At 35.9% G+C, this 17,734-nt stretch overlaps 1 protein-coding gene across 4 annotated transcripts in view; it reads right to left on the bottom strand.

Moving 5' to 3' along the window:
• DIP-kappa (Dpr-interacting protein kappa) overlaps positions 1-17,734 on the bottom strand; it is a 370,228-nt gene that overhangs the window by 312,563 nt on the left and 39,931 nt on the right. For all 4 annotated transcript variants that reach the window (XM_073967606.1, XM_073967604.1, XM_073967605.1 and 1 more), the window contains exon 2: positions 423-959. In XM_073967606.1, the coding sequence (XP_073823707.1) occupies positions 423-570 (148 nt within the window). In that variant the 5' untranslated portion in view covers positions 571-959. The remainder of the gene's footprint in view (positions 1-422; positions 960-17,734) is intronic.

Raw genomic sequence — 17,734 nt, forward strand, 5'->3', positions numbered from 1 at the left:
ATTTTATAAAAAAAAATAAACAATAAATAATAAATATAAATAATAATAAATATAAACAATAGAAGTAGAAAACCTTCTTTAGCTTCTTTATACATGTATGGAAAATCTTAATTAACATCCTTAGAAGGCGTTCTATATTATCCCTTCTATAGACAGGAGGCCTTTTATAGACATTGTTTATTGTTACATGATCTGTAATAGGGGGTCATTTTTCTATAGGCACCGACTAGCTTTGTCGCCTCTCTGGGTGTGGTCCCAACCCATCAACCCCTACTCCTGACATGCAGCAATCATTTAATGAAGACTACAAAATTTAATAAGACCTTCTGATAGAAAACTTAAAAAAAAACTTCCCTTCGTCTTGTAGGCAATGGTAAAAATATAATTTTAAAAACATACAAATAACTTTTTCGTAAACTTACCTTTAGAAGGAATCTCAGGTGTTGCCGTTACCGAAACAGTGGATAGTAAAATAATGCAACTGATGATGACAATAAAATGCAAAAAGCCAACCGACATGTTGCGGCGTCCGCTTGCGGCCATAATAATGGTAATAATGTTCATTTTCATTGTTACTTTCTTTGTTGAATAATAATGACGATGAAGGCGATGACGTTGTTATTGTAGTTGTAATGTTGCTGTAATTGTTGTTGCTGCAGGTTTATTGGTTGTGTATTTCTTTTTGCCTTTATGTCTTCACCTGAAATGCCTTAATAATTGCAACACTTCCGTAATGCTAATTACAATGTGCACGATATTCACTTTTAAAGTTCAGCATGAAATTCACGAATCACGCACACACACAAACAGACACAAACATTTAATTGTTGTTTTATGCATTTTTCTTGCGAACATTAAAATAATGAAAATATGCTGTATTTTTTGGGAAAATAAGTTTTTAAGTCTTATTTCAGAGTAAGTTGTTGTTTCATATTTTGCTTTTAGTTTTGATGAGTTTTCTGAAAAGAAAAGGAGAAGACAAATAAAGTATTATTATTATTTTTTGGGGAGACATGATTGCATCGATATCGGGTGTAAAAATCGAGGATTTTTACTACAATTTGGAATATAGTACTGGATTTTACAAATAGTTTAGCAAATATTTCCGTGCATAAATTTTTTCAATTTTAATTTTGTGACAAATTTGTGATGGAAAATTTCAAAATTTCAAAGATAGTAGACTTTTCCAGGTTCTGGGACAGAGGAAAATTCTGCCCCGTTTTTTCATTAAGGAAACTAATTGTAATAATTTTTGCATTATCCCAACAATCACCACAACTAATACCTGTTAAAGTGTGAATGTACTAGCCCTTCTCTTCAGCCTCCTCCTTTACCTCTCCCGCTGAATAAAACATTTATCCACTACAACACCACCCAATCCTTGGCAACAACACACACACCATAATTAAACAATAAATTAATCTAACATTTCCCCCCAAAGGAATGTGCCAAATCAATTTCACCAATCTTCCCCCTCGCAAATTCGCAACATATCAACACAATCTACCCAAGGCCTTAGTAATAATGTCAAAAATTTGTTAACAAGCCACAAATCATTAAATACCTTGCAGGCCTACAAGTAGGGTGCCAACCAAACCATAACGTTAAGCAACAACACCCCACCATGACGTTGCTAGTGGTGGTGGCGGTGTCGTTGATGTTGACAATGACGGAAATGTTGTGATTTTAAGGTGAAAATTATTCACCGTAACTGTGAATAACGAACATGAAACAAACAAGAACCGGAAAAAGGAAATACAAAATTTTAACACAACCAAATTGCACAAAGTCTAATTTTCAAGGGGGAAGGGGCTTAAAATGAAAATTGGCAAACAAAAGTATATATTTACAACAACAATGAACAATAACAATAATTTTAATACAAATTGACTTTTATAATAGGCAATAGGTGTCGGATGTGCCTTAAGTTACTGACAGATAGCAAATGTGTAGCAAAACTTAGGCAAATTTGAAAGGATTTGCTCCAAAAAATTGTGAGCTATTCAGTTAATCTACTGACTCTCAGCAAGAGCAAACATGTTTCTTCAGTCTTGGATATAGCAGCTTCCTACGACATACCATTTCATTAAATCTTAAAGGAAACTCGATACTACACCAGTTTCACATGTATTTCGAAGAATTTTAGTTATAATTCGAAACCTTGCATTGTAATTTGATAATTTCAATTTGAAATTTTCCATTTGTGATTCGAATTTCTCAATTTAAAATAAGAAATATTATATTTAAAATTCGATTTATTGCAATTAAAATTCGAATTATTCCATTTGTAATTCGAAAAATTTTATTTGTAATTAAAAAAAAAAAAAAACACAAATATAAAACCAACCCAGCAAAATTTGACGGAAGGGGTTCTTTGTGATGACGTGATTTCATGTCATCTTTTGCATTGGTTCAAAGGAAGTCGTGAAAGATCCGATCTTTTCATTAGGATTTGAACCAATGCAAAGGAAGTCGTGAAAGATCCGATCTTTTCATCAGCATTTGTACCCATTCCATCGATCCAATAGAGATGATGTTTGTGTTTTTATTTACACACCTGTTTATTTTCATTTTGGTATGTTCCAGTACTGCAAAAATCTACTAATTTTTACTATTTTTTCCGATAACATAAAGGAAAAATTGTTATCGTAGTAAAAATAAGTAGATTCTTGCAGTTTCTGGAACAGACCAAAATTGTTAGAACTGTCGTCGTGATGTTGTCTTACATTTCCTGCATATCAAACAACTAAAACTTCTAAACAGTTGGTATTATATGAAGTCCCAACCATCGAGCTAAAAATAGAATCGGACTGCACACATTGCAATTTTAAAAGTTTCCTTGTCTGTTCCAAATCTGACATAGAATGAAATCAATCAAATCTCGCTTCTTGGAATTTGAAAAAAAGTCCGAAACGAAAAGGAACAAGAATCTGAAAATAAAGAAGAAACTACTTTTGGAAAAAAACAATTAAAAATAAATTAATTAAGCATAAATGGTATTTTCCATAAAAAGTCTCTCCTCCCCGTTCGTTACATTTTGTTCTTAGAGATCCCTAAAGCAAGCCGGGTTGTAGATCCCTACATATTTCCGTCACTAAACAAAAGTGTATAAATTACCAAAATATTGTTATAAAATAACAAAAATATAAAATAAAAGTAATTTACGAAATAAAAATACTTAAAGGAGTGCATTTGGAGTCCATGTTGAAATCTGAACTGGTGATGGGAAGATAATTGAAAAAACCTTTTGTAAGATGAAAGAATATCAGTTGCGGAGAACGGAGGAAGTAATCTTTTGCCTTGCAGTGGTGGTGATTACATTGCAATTTTGGATGTGAACTTTTGAAAAACTAAACTGATAAATTAATTGTAGTTATTTCATGAATTCATTTGAATTAATAAAGAGTTTTGTTTTTCATGAAAACCATATTTCAATACAGCATTTCCATTTTCCAAACAAGACATGAAAATTTCATGCCAAGGGGTTGGTGAAAATGACATGCCAAAGCATTGGTTAAAATGACATGTCAAAGCATGGGTGAAAATGACGTGTCAAAGCATTGGTGAAAATGACATGTCAAATCATTGGTGGAAATGACATGCCAAAGAATTGGTGGAAATGACATGTCAACGCATAGGTTAAAATGACATGCTTAGGATCCAGAAAAGAACGTCATCTTTTGGGGTCCACGCTCATATAAAATTCATCGATGAAGATGCTAAAAAGATGACATGCTAGATCACTTGCACCCATGATTGAATGTCATCTTTGGCATCGAACATTTTGCTGGGAATGCAAACTGTTGTATTTTTTGTTTCAAATTTCAAATGGAATAACTCAAAATACATATGTAATAATCCGAATTTAAAAAATAAATAGAATTACAAATTGAAAAATTCGAATTTTAAATGAAATAATTCGATTTTCAATTGGAATTCTTAAATACGATTGAAATAATTCGAAATTCAATTGAAATTCTCAATTTTCAAATGAAATAATAAAATTACAACTGAAATTCTTCGCATTAAGTTACACGGTGTTCTTGAACCAAATTTAAATGGAAGGTGCTTACACCTGGGAAGTTTTTGCGGATTCTAAAACTACAATGTTAATAGATGAGAAAAATCAAAAAACAAAATCGACGAAGCGCTTTTTAAATAAATTGCGGTTCAAATTGACATTTTTAAGGGTTTTTAGGTTTTCACGATTTTGCTTGGAAACCGCAAGGCCTATCGAAATAAGACTAAAGAAAATGTTGTAGCTATGACAATTTTCTAAAAGATTGATTTTCAAGATATATTCGTAGTTTTTACCGTTATTGAGATATATATATTTTTAAATTAGGACAATGGATTGACTGTATCGCCTCCTTATATAACAATGTTACGCACTTTGCACCTTACGAGGGCGGTTCGGAAACTTCTTAGCCTATCATTGAAAGATAATAGTTAGTTTTTCAAAAATATTTTTATTTTTCAATATAATCTCCTGAAACTTCAATACACTTAGTCCAACGCTTTTCTAGCAATTCTATCCCTTCATTAAAATAGTTTTCCTCAAGGTCTTCAAAATAGTGGTTTACAACTGTAATTGCATCTTTATTTGAGGTAAAACGCTTGCCAGTAAGCATTTTTTTAGATTTGGGAACAAGTAAAAGTCACTGGGAGCTAAATCAGGAGAATAAGGCGGGTGGTCAAGCAACTCGTACTTTAATTCGTTGATTTTAGCCATTTTTAAAACACTCTTGTGTTTTAAAGTGTTGTCTTGATGAAAAATTATTTTTTTGTGTTGTAAGACAGAACGTTTTTCTCGAATTTGTACATTTAATTGATCCAAAAGGTTGCAATAGTACTCTGAATTTATTGTTTTACCCTTTTGCAGATAGTCAATCAATAAAATAACTTTGAAGTCCCAAAAAACCGTTGCCATAACCTTACCAGCTTCCTCCAGCTTCAGTCCATTGTTTGGATTGTTCTTTTGTCTCTGGAGTATAGTGGTGGATCCATGCCTCATCAACAGTTATGAAACGACGCTTAAAATCAATTTTATTTCGCTTAAAACATTCCAAACAAGCTTGAGAAATGTTCATTCTTATGCGTTTTTGATCGACTGTTAACAAATGCGGCACCCATCTTGCAGAAAGCTTTTTCATCTGTAGTTCTTCATGCAAAATTAAATGGACTCGATTATTTGAGATGCCCATGATATTAGCAATTTCACGCACTTTTATTCGTCGATCATTTAATACCATATCATGCACTTTGGCTACAATTTCTGTTGTTGTTTTTGGAAGTCCACTACGTGGTTCATCTTCAATGCTTGTACGACCACGTTTAAATTCAGCAACTCAATTTTTTACTGTTGCATATGAAGGAGCACTTTCACCTAACACATTCACCATATCATTATGAATTTCTTGTCCCGATAAACCTTTTTTATGTAAATATTTAATGACAGCACGCATTTATAATTTTTCCATTGTAAAAAAATTGCGGATGCGTCTTTTTTGAACACCTGTTTCTATATGAAGGAGTTGCCAGATCGAAACAAAATTTAACATGGGTTCATAACAGAGATGGAAGTTTCCAAAACACTCAACTTTTTTCTGTTTATACCGTGCTTTTTGTGCTAGGCTAAGAAGTTTCCGAACTGCCCTCGTTACTAGCTTTAAATGAAAACCGCTTACACCAGGGAAGTTTTTGCGGATTCTGAAACAGCAATGTTTAAAGATGAGAAAATCCAAAAACAAGAAAAAAATCTCGGGATGGATTTTTTTATAAATCGCGATCAAAGTTCACAAGTCCTATCGAAATGGGACTCAAGAAAATGTTGTAGCAGTGAAAATTCTGTACAAGATGGGTTGATTTAAATTTTCCTAGATTTTACCATATGTGAGATATAGAGGTTCAGATCAAACTTTCAGATTTGTTTCTTAGGTCTTCACGATTTAGCTTGAAAACTGCAAATCCTTTCAAAATGGGACTAAAAAAATATTGTAGCTGTAAAAATTCTCTACAAGATTGGCCTTAGTCATTTTTTCCTAGGTTGTACCATTTTTGAGATATATAAATTTAAGTTGGGAAATTGCAGTCATGACATTGTTTTATAAGGAGGCGATACAGTCAATCCATTGTCCTAATTTGAACTTCTATATCTTTAATATGTCAACTTGAATCGCGATTTATTTAAAAAGCGCTCCGGCGATTTTTTTTTTTGTTTTTTGATTTGTTTCATCTATGAACATTGTAGTTTCAGAATCCGCAAAAACTTCCCAGGTGTAAGCACATTCCATTTAAATTTGGTTCAAGAGCACCGTGGTTAACAAAGAAAATACATAATAATGCTATATGTATAAGAAGCTTACTCGGTTAAAACGCATATATATGAATTGACCTTATGATAATCTATGAATAAATTATTCCGTCAAAAATTTCCATTAAAAATCGCAGCAAACATCTTTGGAAATTCTTGATAATTGCACCTTATAGCCTTATATGTTAAAAGAAGAAGAAGATCCAGAAGATCTGATCTATAAATGGTAACCTTTTGATTAGAAAGCTAACTAAAATCAACAGACTTGTATGGTAAATAAAACATCCCGCTGAAAGTCAACTTAGACGTTGCTTGTTGTTTATGAATTAGTTACGCTGAGATCCCCATGTTGTCACCTAATGCTGGATGATTGTGTTAAACCACAGCCTTGCTATTTCCTTATTGAACTAATCAACAAACTCTGTGATAATGTCGTAAGGACTTTGCATAAGGTACCCAGGTGCAGGGTATAGTCAATGTTGCTGGTAAGGTCTGAACGCAAATATAAACCTACTCTCGCTGAGTATAGGAGTAATAAGAGGCCGCTAGAACAACGTTCTGAGGCCGCTAGAACAACATACTGAAAAAAGAATTTAAACGATGTGAGAGGAGCTCTTAAACTTTACTTTATCCGAATTTTGCGTGGGAGGTACCCGAAGGAGTGGACCAATATAGTCCATATTCCAACCTGATACATGACTGGATTATATAATATGATGTGCCAAGTCTGTATCAATCAGAAACGCCCTGCAAGAATTATCTTGCGGATTTGCCATTTTGGGTGGCGCCGTCAGGGTTTCTTGGAACTTTTAAGAGATGCGGCAACTCTGCGCGGCTGAATGTGTGCTGAAACACGATTTTTGTAAGCTATGACTTTTGACTTAAAGCCGGAAGAACATGCAACTTAATGAATTAAGCCAGAAATCCTCTTATGTGACGAGGCCTTTAGACCAACATCTCAGGAAGTATGGATTTGCACAAGTTGTACCATCGTAAAGGGAGCCGCAAGGGCAACTTACTGAAACAAATTTCAAAACGATCCGATAGGAGCTCTTAAACTTCACTTTATCCGAATTTTGTGTGGGAGGTACCCGAAGGAGTGGACCAATATAGTCCATATTCGAAACCAATCTATATTTGGAAGGAATAATACGATGTGCAAAGTTTGGGCTAAATCGATTGCTCCCTGCAAGAGTTATCGTTCACACCATTTTGCGGATAAATTGTGAACTTTTGTGGGGAAGTACCCAAACGAGTGGTCCGATATGGCCCATCTTCGAACTTAAACTAAGTTTGGGCAAAATATTACGATACCCAAAATTTGGATCGAATCGGTTAATCCGTTCGAGAGTTATCGTGCGCACCAGCCAGACAGACGGGCGGTCATGGCTAAATTGACTCCAAATTGTCTGAAATTTCGTCCAAACATACTTGGGGTCTAAAACCGTTATTTCGATGGAGCATATTTTTGGTCGTATGAAGGTGTATATACCATTTCCCGTCTAAAGGCTGAGGGTATAAATAGTTATGTTGTAGTCAAGGCCAAACGGTCCATCTTCGAACTTGATATAAGTTTAAGGGAAATCATACGATGTGCAAAGATTGGTCCTATGCCAGCCTTCTTAAAATTTGATGGACGAGGATCACTAAAAACCTTCTGGCCTAGGCAACATGCAGAGTCGCCAGGCGTCATTTGACATTTTTTTGGAAAGTTTAACAGTTTTTAGCTCATACGCATAGTTTTATAATTCGTCCACCTCATCAATGTCCAGGGATACCATTGTCAAACTTTCTAAAACTGTCAAACTTTCCATAAAATGTCAAATGACGCCTGGTGATATTGCCTGTTGCCTAGGCCAGAAGGTTTTTAGTGGCCCTCGCATGCTCGGAACAAATTTCACAATGTGCAAAGTTCCGACTAATACCCTAGACAGACGGCAGCGTTAATTTGTGCGTTATCCACATTCTTAATGCACAAAATCAAAGGGAATTTAAACTGAATTTAGCAACTTCAATATGGCAATGATGTTGAAAATCAATTGTATTTTGTCAAATTTACATGTTTAAGAAAATAAAAAGGGAAAGCAAGTCAGCAATTTTCGCGTTTCTTCAAAATAAACAGTGGTGTTACGCAAGTAGAATAACAGCTAATCGTTTTCAAGCCTTCTAACAAATCTCTTTTTAAAATGTTTATTTTCACAAAAATTTTCATTACCCACCATACCAATTCTATCGAAATTTATATCTTCTTCAAATGTTTTTTAAAGTTTTTATTATATTAAAAAGACTCAAAAATATCGCGAATAAATTAAATTTATTTTTGCTTCATCGTGGTGAAAAGGTCAACGATAGAAAGTGTATTTGTTTCGCATATTTTGGCGAACTTTTGTAAAGCTTTATGAAATGGTCTGCTGGGTACAAACAAACAACGCAAAAAGCTGTTTCATAAATGCAGAAACTATCGTCTGTCAGGGTGAAAAATTAATTCAAATTAGGACATTTTTAATGCAAATTAACTCTGTCTAGGGTATAAATCAGTCATTTACTTGGTGCCGGCGGTGTTTTGTAGAGCTCTGGAAGTATGGACTTATAACCGAAACAAGTCAAAAAGTATCAGTCGGCTTTCCCAACTGAGATATACCCTCAGTCAGTGGAATTTAAACTTTCACCTTTTGACAATATCGAATCGAATACAGGCTATGCAACCGAAGTCTATTTTCCAATATTTATTTTCGACGTATGAACTTGCGGACAAAAAAATATATTTAGATTAAAGCTCAAAGGTGTTGCGGAGGAGGTACCTGAAAAAAACCATCGGCATTGTCTATTTTGGAAATGGATCTTATTTTAGAAGTCATTTCTTTTCGATAGATAGCGCGTCCTCCATCCATTCCATTGGTCACCGTATAACATAGAGGTTGTGGACAACAGGAAGAAGGACGAAAAACATAATATCACTGTAAACTTGACCGCAAGGAGTAACATCGTATACATTTCCAAAGGATCCTCGAACAGACCCTAAAATGCACATAAACAAAAATGTTGGACTTTTGTGTAGGAGGTACTCTAAGGAGTGAACAGATATAGTTCATAATCGAAATTTATTTAAGATTCGCGGATATATTACTATCTGCAAAGTATGGACCAACTGGGTTACTACCTTCGAGAGTTATCGTTATCGGACTTTTGTGGGGGAGGTACCTGAAGGAGAGTACCGATATGGTTCATCTCCGAACTTAAACTAAGTTTGGACCAAATATTACCAAGGCCAATGTTTGGACCAAGTCGGTTCATTCCTTCGAGAGTTATGTGCGTTCCAGCTACTACACATGGTGCCATAAGGTTCTTTACAACTATAGGGTGTTTCCTCAAGAAGTATGGACTTGTACCGTCATGATAGGGCCAGCGAATAAAAGTTGTTACTACACAAAACAAAGCAAACTACACGAGATCAGGTCTTAAACTGCACTTTTCCGAAATTTTGTGTGGGACGTTACCGAAGGAGTGGACCGATATAGTACATATTCGAACTTGATCTTTGTCTTGTAGAAATATTACAATGTACAAAGTATGGACTAGATCGGTTACTGACTTCGAGAGTTATCGTACACATCATTTTAGCGAAAAGTTTTGAACCTTTATGGGGGAGGTACCCGAAGGAGTGGACCGATATGACCCATCTTCAAAGTTTGGAAAAGGTTACGTCGGCCAAATTTTGGGTTTAAAACCATTATTTCGATGAGGCGCATTTTTGTCGTATGAAAGTGTGTATACCCTCGTTAGTCTAAGGACTGAGGTAGAAAAAATAATAAAGGGTCGTAACAGTCCTTTAAGTGATTTAAAGAATTTTTGATAAATGTAGAACATATTCTTGTCTGGAGTCGGAGTCGAGCTTTTTCACGACTCCGGCTTCGTCCCCGACTCCAACACCATCTCCGTAACCCTGGTAAGAACAGCCTGCTACAATGATTTAAAAATGATCCAATACATGTCCTTAAACTGCACTTTTGCGAAAAATTTTGAAATTTTTAGTGGGTTGAATTTTTGTTTAGTCCATACTGGAAGCTGATCTATTGTATCAAAGAAATATTACCTTGCGTAAAGTGATGACCGAATTGATTGTTCCGCACATTTTTGGGCGCACATTTTTAGCAAAAAAATTTAAACTTTAGTGAGGGCCATGTCTAGAGAATGAGCGATGATGAGCCCACTAAAAAAGCGTTTAAATATGGGTCACATTGGTTTCTAGGATTAATTTTCTGTAGGGGGCCATCTAAGTAAGTAACTAAGATCTACACCGATCGTGCCACACTTACACTCATGTCTAGCCATACTTACATTTAGTTGTATTTCTATAGGGTTACGATCCGCCTATTTATAAAATGTTTTCTAAATTTCTTCGACCAGCTTTAAATATTTCACATTATAACGGGTTTTTATTTCGTTGTTTGTTTATTCTTCCGAGAAAATGTTTTTTTTCCTCACATTTACTGAAACTTTCCCTCTTCTTTCTTCTAGAAGAACTCCCTTGTACTAAACCTTCCAACGTTTCAAGAAACATTTATCCTCTACACTTTGTAAATCATTAATCCTTCGCACAAAAAAGGAAAGAACTCACACAAACCCACACACCTTGTGGAAATCTAAACCAAACACAAAAATCGATTTATTTTCTCTTCGCTTATTGTATACCCGCTTATTAACTCCTACACACTGTTGTGTTTAGGGGAAACTTCTAAATGGGCGGTGGTTAAATTGAACCAAAGGTACCAATTTTCACCATCAACATCGATTAACTTTCTAAGCAGTGATTTTTGACTCTTTTGAAATGTTTGTTGGTTAGTCGCTGGCAGTTGCCACAGTTCCTACATATCGTTGATGTTGTTATGATATTACGCTTGTGTTATGCCTTTTTGGCCTTTCAACGACGACGTCGTCGTGTAGTCATCGTCGTCGTTTTGGGATTTACACTGTGATTATAGGGGTTTTACCATTAAACGGTGTGTATTTTAGGCGCACGTAAAGTGTTTTAGATGAGTATGAATGATGATTGGGCGTGTTCGTAACTGTAAATGTGCGTGTATCGTGTTGTTGTATGTAATTTTCTAAGGAATTTTTAAACAACTTGTGACTTTTGTAAGTCTATAACGTGGTGGGGTTGTGAGCATTTCTGAGTGTTTGAGGTTATAAGTGGCGTTTAATATTTTCATTCAAATTCAATTCGTATACAAATTTTCTAACATAAAGAGGTTTTATTTGGAGGAGGTATTTTTATAGTGTAGAGAGAGAGCGAGAGGAGGAATATGGTAATGTTGTTATTTGAAGCTTATAATGTCGTCATATTTGTTCTTACTTGGTGTTGTTGTTATTCAAAGGAATTTTGTTGTTAATTTGACTTAATAGGGTTAAATTGTTTGTATGTTTGTCGTGTAGGGATTAATTGATATAAAAGGGGAAGTATAAAGTTACAAAATGAAAAAAAATGCAAACGACTATATTGTGGAATATAAATTTAAAAGTCATTTTGAAAACACTATTATAGGAGGGTTACACTGGTATTATTGGAAGAAAATAGAAAGTCATTATGGGAAAAGTAAAAAGCTTCATTCCGAACAATGCAATATAAAACTTTGACAATGAAACGCAACTTATTTCCCCGCCATTCACTTGGCCTTGCAGGGTCAGTTGATATAATATATCATCCTGATCAATGCTCGAGGGTACCTCTATGCTCGAAAAAACAACCTAGGGGACATTCAAACGATAACTGAATTACTCGTAAGGATAGCGGTTTTAAGTTGGATTCAAATAACTGATGAAGACTACAGCAAAAATGCAGCAATCCGCTTACAGCCCACTCTGTATGCTCCACACAGGAGGGGAAGTTACTTCAATGACTCTTAAAACCGAGATTGAAAATGCCTATTTATGGTAGAGAAGCTCTATCAAGCAGACAACACGGGATTACACAAGACAGACCTACGTTTGGTATCCAGGGAGCGGTTTCTCAGGCTTTAGAACATGCGCAATCGAAAAATTTTCTTAGCAGATCATTGATATTACTAGTCACTTTCGATGTCAACACGTCATCAACATTCTCAGATGAGAGACGTGCTAGAAGTACTGTAATGGAAATTCAATGTACTTACTTACCTGAAGCACCTGATTATCTAAACAACAGGGAACTGATTTACAACACAACAGCAGAAGCATCACAAAATTCCCTTCTCGGCCCAGATCTAAGGCACGTTAGTTATGACTACATACTGAAGATTGATATACCCCATGGTACGTTCGTTTTCGGCTACTATGACCACATAACCTCAATCTTAAGCGACAGAGATATTGTGGAAGCAGAAAATAAGTAAAGGCAAGTCATGATCAGAGCACAAAGGCAGTAAGACACACACGATCTCAGCATTGATGTACATAAAACGGAGGTACTCACTCTTACAAGACTGCATATAACAACCGAGATAGTTTTTAACCCAATCCCTGCCGGAGATTTTGGAACAAAATTTCAAATTTTCACTTTGTCGTGCTATTAAGGCAATAGAATGACCGAAACAGAGGAACAAATCGACAGCGGGATTCCGTTAGAGTTAGAAAAATACTAATATTAATCAAAATATGTTCAATTTGTGAATTTGTTATTCTTTAGAGTAAACTACTACAAGCCTCACAAGTGGTACCATATGGAACCACAGCAGTGGTTTAGTTAACCCAACGACGACGACCCCATATTGTTTTACCAATCAAAGTGTAAATAATCTAGGTATAAGGTTAGACTCCACGATGAAAGCTCGACGATCATTTCAAGTTCCAAGAAAATCATAGGACATCACTTTCGGTTAACACACTCACAAAAGTTCAAAATTTTAGATTAAGTGCAGAGTAAGGGCTGTTCGAGGTTCTATTTGAATTTTTACTCTACTCTATGTGGTCTTGTTTAAAATGGTATAATGTTATAAAAATCCAATTGTGATCAACTAAAATAATAATATTTCTATCAGAATTAAATCAATTTCCAAGAAGGTCCTTCGAGTATCTCCATTACAAAGGAAGGTAAATACCGAACAACTACGTCAGTTCAACTTTTTCGTTTCTGGGCGAACTATGGACTATTTAAGGATCGTTTTAAAATTTTAATTGAATCCCCCTATAACGAAGGTGAAAACTTTTACATAGGCAAGTTCAATCTTGACAAAATGACCCCAAAGCTAAAAAACCCCTAAGTCCACAATTTTAGTTGCTGGTGAGATAGCACGACAACTTCCGAACAGAGTAATATGATTATCAGGCATAGGAGGGAAGAGACAGAAAAACTCTAGGGGAGTACAATCTTAACCCAACCATCAGGAACAGGTAATGGCTCAGACTCCGAATCCGATAGCAATAGCCACACAAACACAGCCATCGTCATCATTAAAGGGAATTGTCATCAAATTGTTGACAAAGTGAACTTTGCCGTTCTTGGGGAAATGATTAGCAAATATTTCAATTCCTTGGAAGTTGGGAACCGCATTGCATATTTGTATATGCATTTAACGGGGTAATCACTGAAATAGCTAATCTAATCACAGGTACAGGTTGAAGAGGCCCTCAGCCACTGGATAAGCCACATACTAGGGAATATGTGGATAAGCTGCGTGCTACTTGACGTAGCCATAGGAGACAAAGTTGGTAAGGAACGCCACAGAGGTGATTCTCGCATCTCTCTAAAGAAGTACTACCATTACTAGTCTATTAAGAGCATGAACCAATGAAGGATTTGAACCATTCTACAGGTAACGTTATAAAATTTCTATGGGAAAAGATTCCAACTTTACTCTGCAGAAGAATTGAAGCGGCTTCAAAAATCTCATACAATTGGACTACGCCGAATTGGGTCTAAACGTTAAACGGAAAAAAGGATATGTGTCTTCAAATGGATAACGAAAGTCAGACTTTCGGATAATTATCGCGAAAAATAATAGTTCTGCAATATAAGCCGCAGTAAACATTTCAAAACTTTTTGGGTCTCTGCACGTACTACCAAATTCGTCCCAAATTTTGCCAGCGTCGCCGTCAGCCTCCACCGATTAACGCAAGAGGCATTTAGAAAACTAAAAGATCTGCTATGCACAGCCCCGCTTTTGGCTTACCCTATTGCCGGCGGAAAATTTGTTCTGGATACGGACGCTAGTGTTTATGGTATTGGTGGTGTACTATCGCATCGAAATAATGGGTTTAGACCCCAAGAATGTTTGGACGAAATGTGTGTTCAGACAATTTGGAGTTGATTTAGCCATGTCCGTCCGTCTGTCTGGCTGGCTGGAGCGCACGATAACTCTCGAACGGATCAATCGATTCGATCCAAAATTTGGCTTTCGTAATATTGTGTCCAAACTTAGTTTAAGTTCGAAGATGGGTTATAACGGTCCAATCCTAGAAGGGAGTAACCGATTTGGTCCATACTTTGAAAATCGTGAAATGTCTACCAGACTTAGATGAGTTTCCAATATGGACTCAATCGGTCCACTCCTCCGGGTACCTCCCACACAAAATGTGCGATAAGTTCAGTTTAGGACATGCTCTCGAATCGCTTTGATTTTTGTTGTAACAACTTGCATTCACTCCCCCTCATACCTAGGTACAAGTTTCATCAGGGGCAAGTCAATACTTCCCGAGAAAATAGCCTTAAATGTGCAAAAAACCCTATGACACCGTGTGTAGTGGTAGGAGCGCAAGATAATTCTAGAACGGATATGCCGATTCGCTCCAAAATTTGTCTTTCCTAATATTTTGTTCAAACTTAGAGTAAGTTCGAAGAAAAGCCATATCGGTCAACTCCTTCAGGTACCTCCCCCACTAAAGTTCAAAAATGTTCGGAAAATTGTCCGCGCGATAACTCTTGAAGGGAGTGACCGTTTTGTTCTATACCTTGCACATCCTAATATACATATCTACCAGATATAGATCAGGTTCGAATATGGACTATATTTGTCCACCCCTTCGAGTACCTCCCGCACGACATTTCGGATAAATTCACTTTAAGACCTGCTCTCGAATCAATTTGATTTTTGTTTACGTAACTTGCATTCTCTGTCTCAATTACGACAGTAAAAATTTTTGTCAGGGGCAAGTCCATACTTCTTGAGAGAACAGCACGAAACGTGTAAAAACCACTATACCACCACACGTAGGGGCTGAAGAGCTCGAACCGAATACTGAGTTCTTCCACACTTTGGATATCGTAATATTCTTCGAATATTAGACGAAACTCGAAGGTGGTGCTTATAAGTCCACTCCTTCCGGTACCTTCCCACAATAGTTCGAAAATTTTCGCTAAAATGGTACGCGTGATATCTCATAAAAGCAGCAACCGATTTGGACCAAACGTTGGATCTCTAAATATTTTGTCCAAACTTTGGGTTTTATTTGGGCCCTATCGGTCAATCCTTGGGGTACCACCAACACAAATTTTCAACATTTTTGTGTGGCTAAGGGTCTGTTCGAGTATCCTTTGGAAATTTTTACCAAAGGTCTTCTTAGTAGCCCTGTTTACAGCGATATTATTTATGTTTTTCTTGGCAAGTTTGGTACAAAGCCCTAAATATACATATCCCCAGCAAATTTTTGAGCTTTAATCCAATCCATATTTTTGTCGTTTCATACGCCCAAAATTTTGGAAACCTCAATAAATACATACGTTTTTTTTTTTTTTTTGAAAAAGTGTTTCACTCCACGCAGGCTGAGGGTATATGTATCTCTGACTCCGACTATCTCCGACTGATGCTTTTTTACTTGTTATCATTTGTATTGTTTTGAAAACCGTTTACATCGTAGTTTTTCTTACAGCCTCGAATTATATCCGATTATTGACTACAACAGACCACTCTTTCGGGTACCCCCCACACAAATTTGGGAAAGAGTGCAGGTGCAAAAGCTCAGACGTTTGGTTTTTTTTTTGGATGAGGGTATATCTCTGTCGGCACAGCTGACTGATACTTTCTTACTTGTGTGAATTTTAAGTTGATTTAAATTTAAGAGAAAAATTACCATGCGCAATTGTTCCCACCAGGCATTTTAGTTGGTTACCATGTGATTTTTTAGAGCTTTCCCAGGAAAACATTATATCGCTGTAAACAGGACCACAAAGAGTACCTTCGGTAAAAATTTTGGAGCTTTCGGGCCATTATTTCAGGAAGTATCGACTTGCTCCCGAAATTGTACCGTCGTGTTAGGGACAACCTGTTACAACAAATTTAAAAATGATCCTACAGCTAGGCTTAAGATGCACTTTTGCGAACATACTTGAAATTTTATCTACGAGGTATTTCAATCTGATCTATGTAAATCGGCAACACATATCAAAAGTTTTTGTGTGCACAATTTTAGTAGAAATTGTTTAACGTTTGTGGGAAAGATGTCTGAAGGAGTGAATCAATATGGCACATTTATTGAACCTTAAATTAAATTTGGACACAATATTACGAGCTACGAAATTTGGTCAAAATCTATTGAGTGCTACACCAACAACTTTTTTATTATTTAAAATATAAATAAAATATTCTAAGAAAATCCTCTAAAATAGAACGGATTTGAATCAGAATCCAGAACTGTTGTAGGGTCCTCTTTATTACTCATTTAGGAACTTTAAATTTTAAATTTACCCTATTAAATTCTAAAAAAATAATTTACAAGAAAAGGAAAAATACAGCTGATTGTCATTTATACCTTCATTATTATACATTGATCCGATCCAATAAAATCGTTCAAAGTTATGGAACCTTTGAGGGACAATAATCGATTATAAAAGTAGGGTACTTACAGAAGAAAATTTAAAACGCTTAACTAATTTCAAAACCCCCTATCCATAGTCCTACGCTTTCCCCACATCAAACCTTTCAAACATAAGCAGTTACGACCACAACACGGAAAACAAAGCACGCAGAAACACACACAAACACAAATTTAACATTCAAAATGAATTTTACCGGGAATGACTGGCTGTCAGCCAGGCAGTCTGTTCACGTTGCTTGTTTGCATGTCCATGTCAATATGCTGGGGTTTTGTTGGCTGGTTGTAAAATACTGGACAAGGAGTTGGTATGAGTATTGTGGTCACATAGCTGCCGCCATAAATGTGGCCATGCATTTGTGTGTGTGTGTGTTTGTGCTGTATTATTAAATTGTGTCAGTTGTTCATCGTTGTCGTTGTAATTGTTTTTGTTGCTGCTGCTGTTGTAACTTTTGCTGCCGCTGTCACTGGTGTTATTGTGTTAATAATGATTGAATGGATATTTTAATTTGCCTTAATGTCATGTTTTTGTTTTTTTATTGGTGGCGGTGTTGGTGTTATTTTTGTTGTTGTTGGTAGTGATGTTTGGTTGCTGATGTGTTGGTCGTCGTCATCATCGTCGTTGTAGCTTTGCATTTG

Source organism: Musca autumnalis, unplaced genomic scaffold (assembly GCF_047663935.1).
Source record: "Musca autumnalis isolate F117 unplaced genomic scaffold, ASM4766393v1 scaffold_2, whole genome shotgun sequence".
Lineage (NCBI taxonomy): Eukaryota > Metazoa > Arthropoda > Insecta > Diptera > Muscidae > Musca > Musca autumnalis.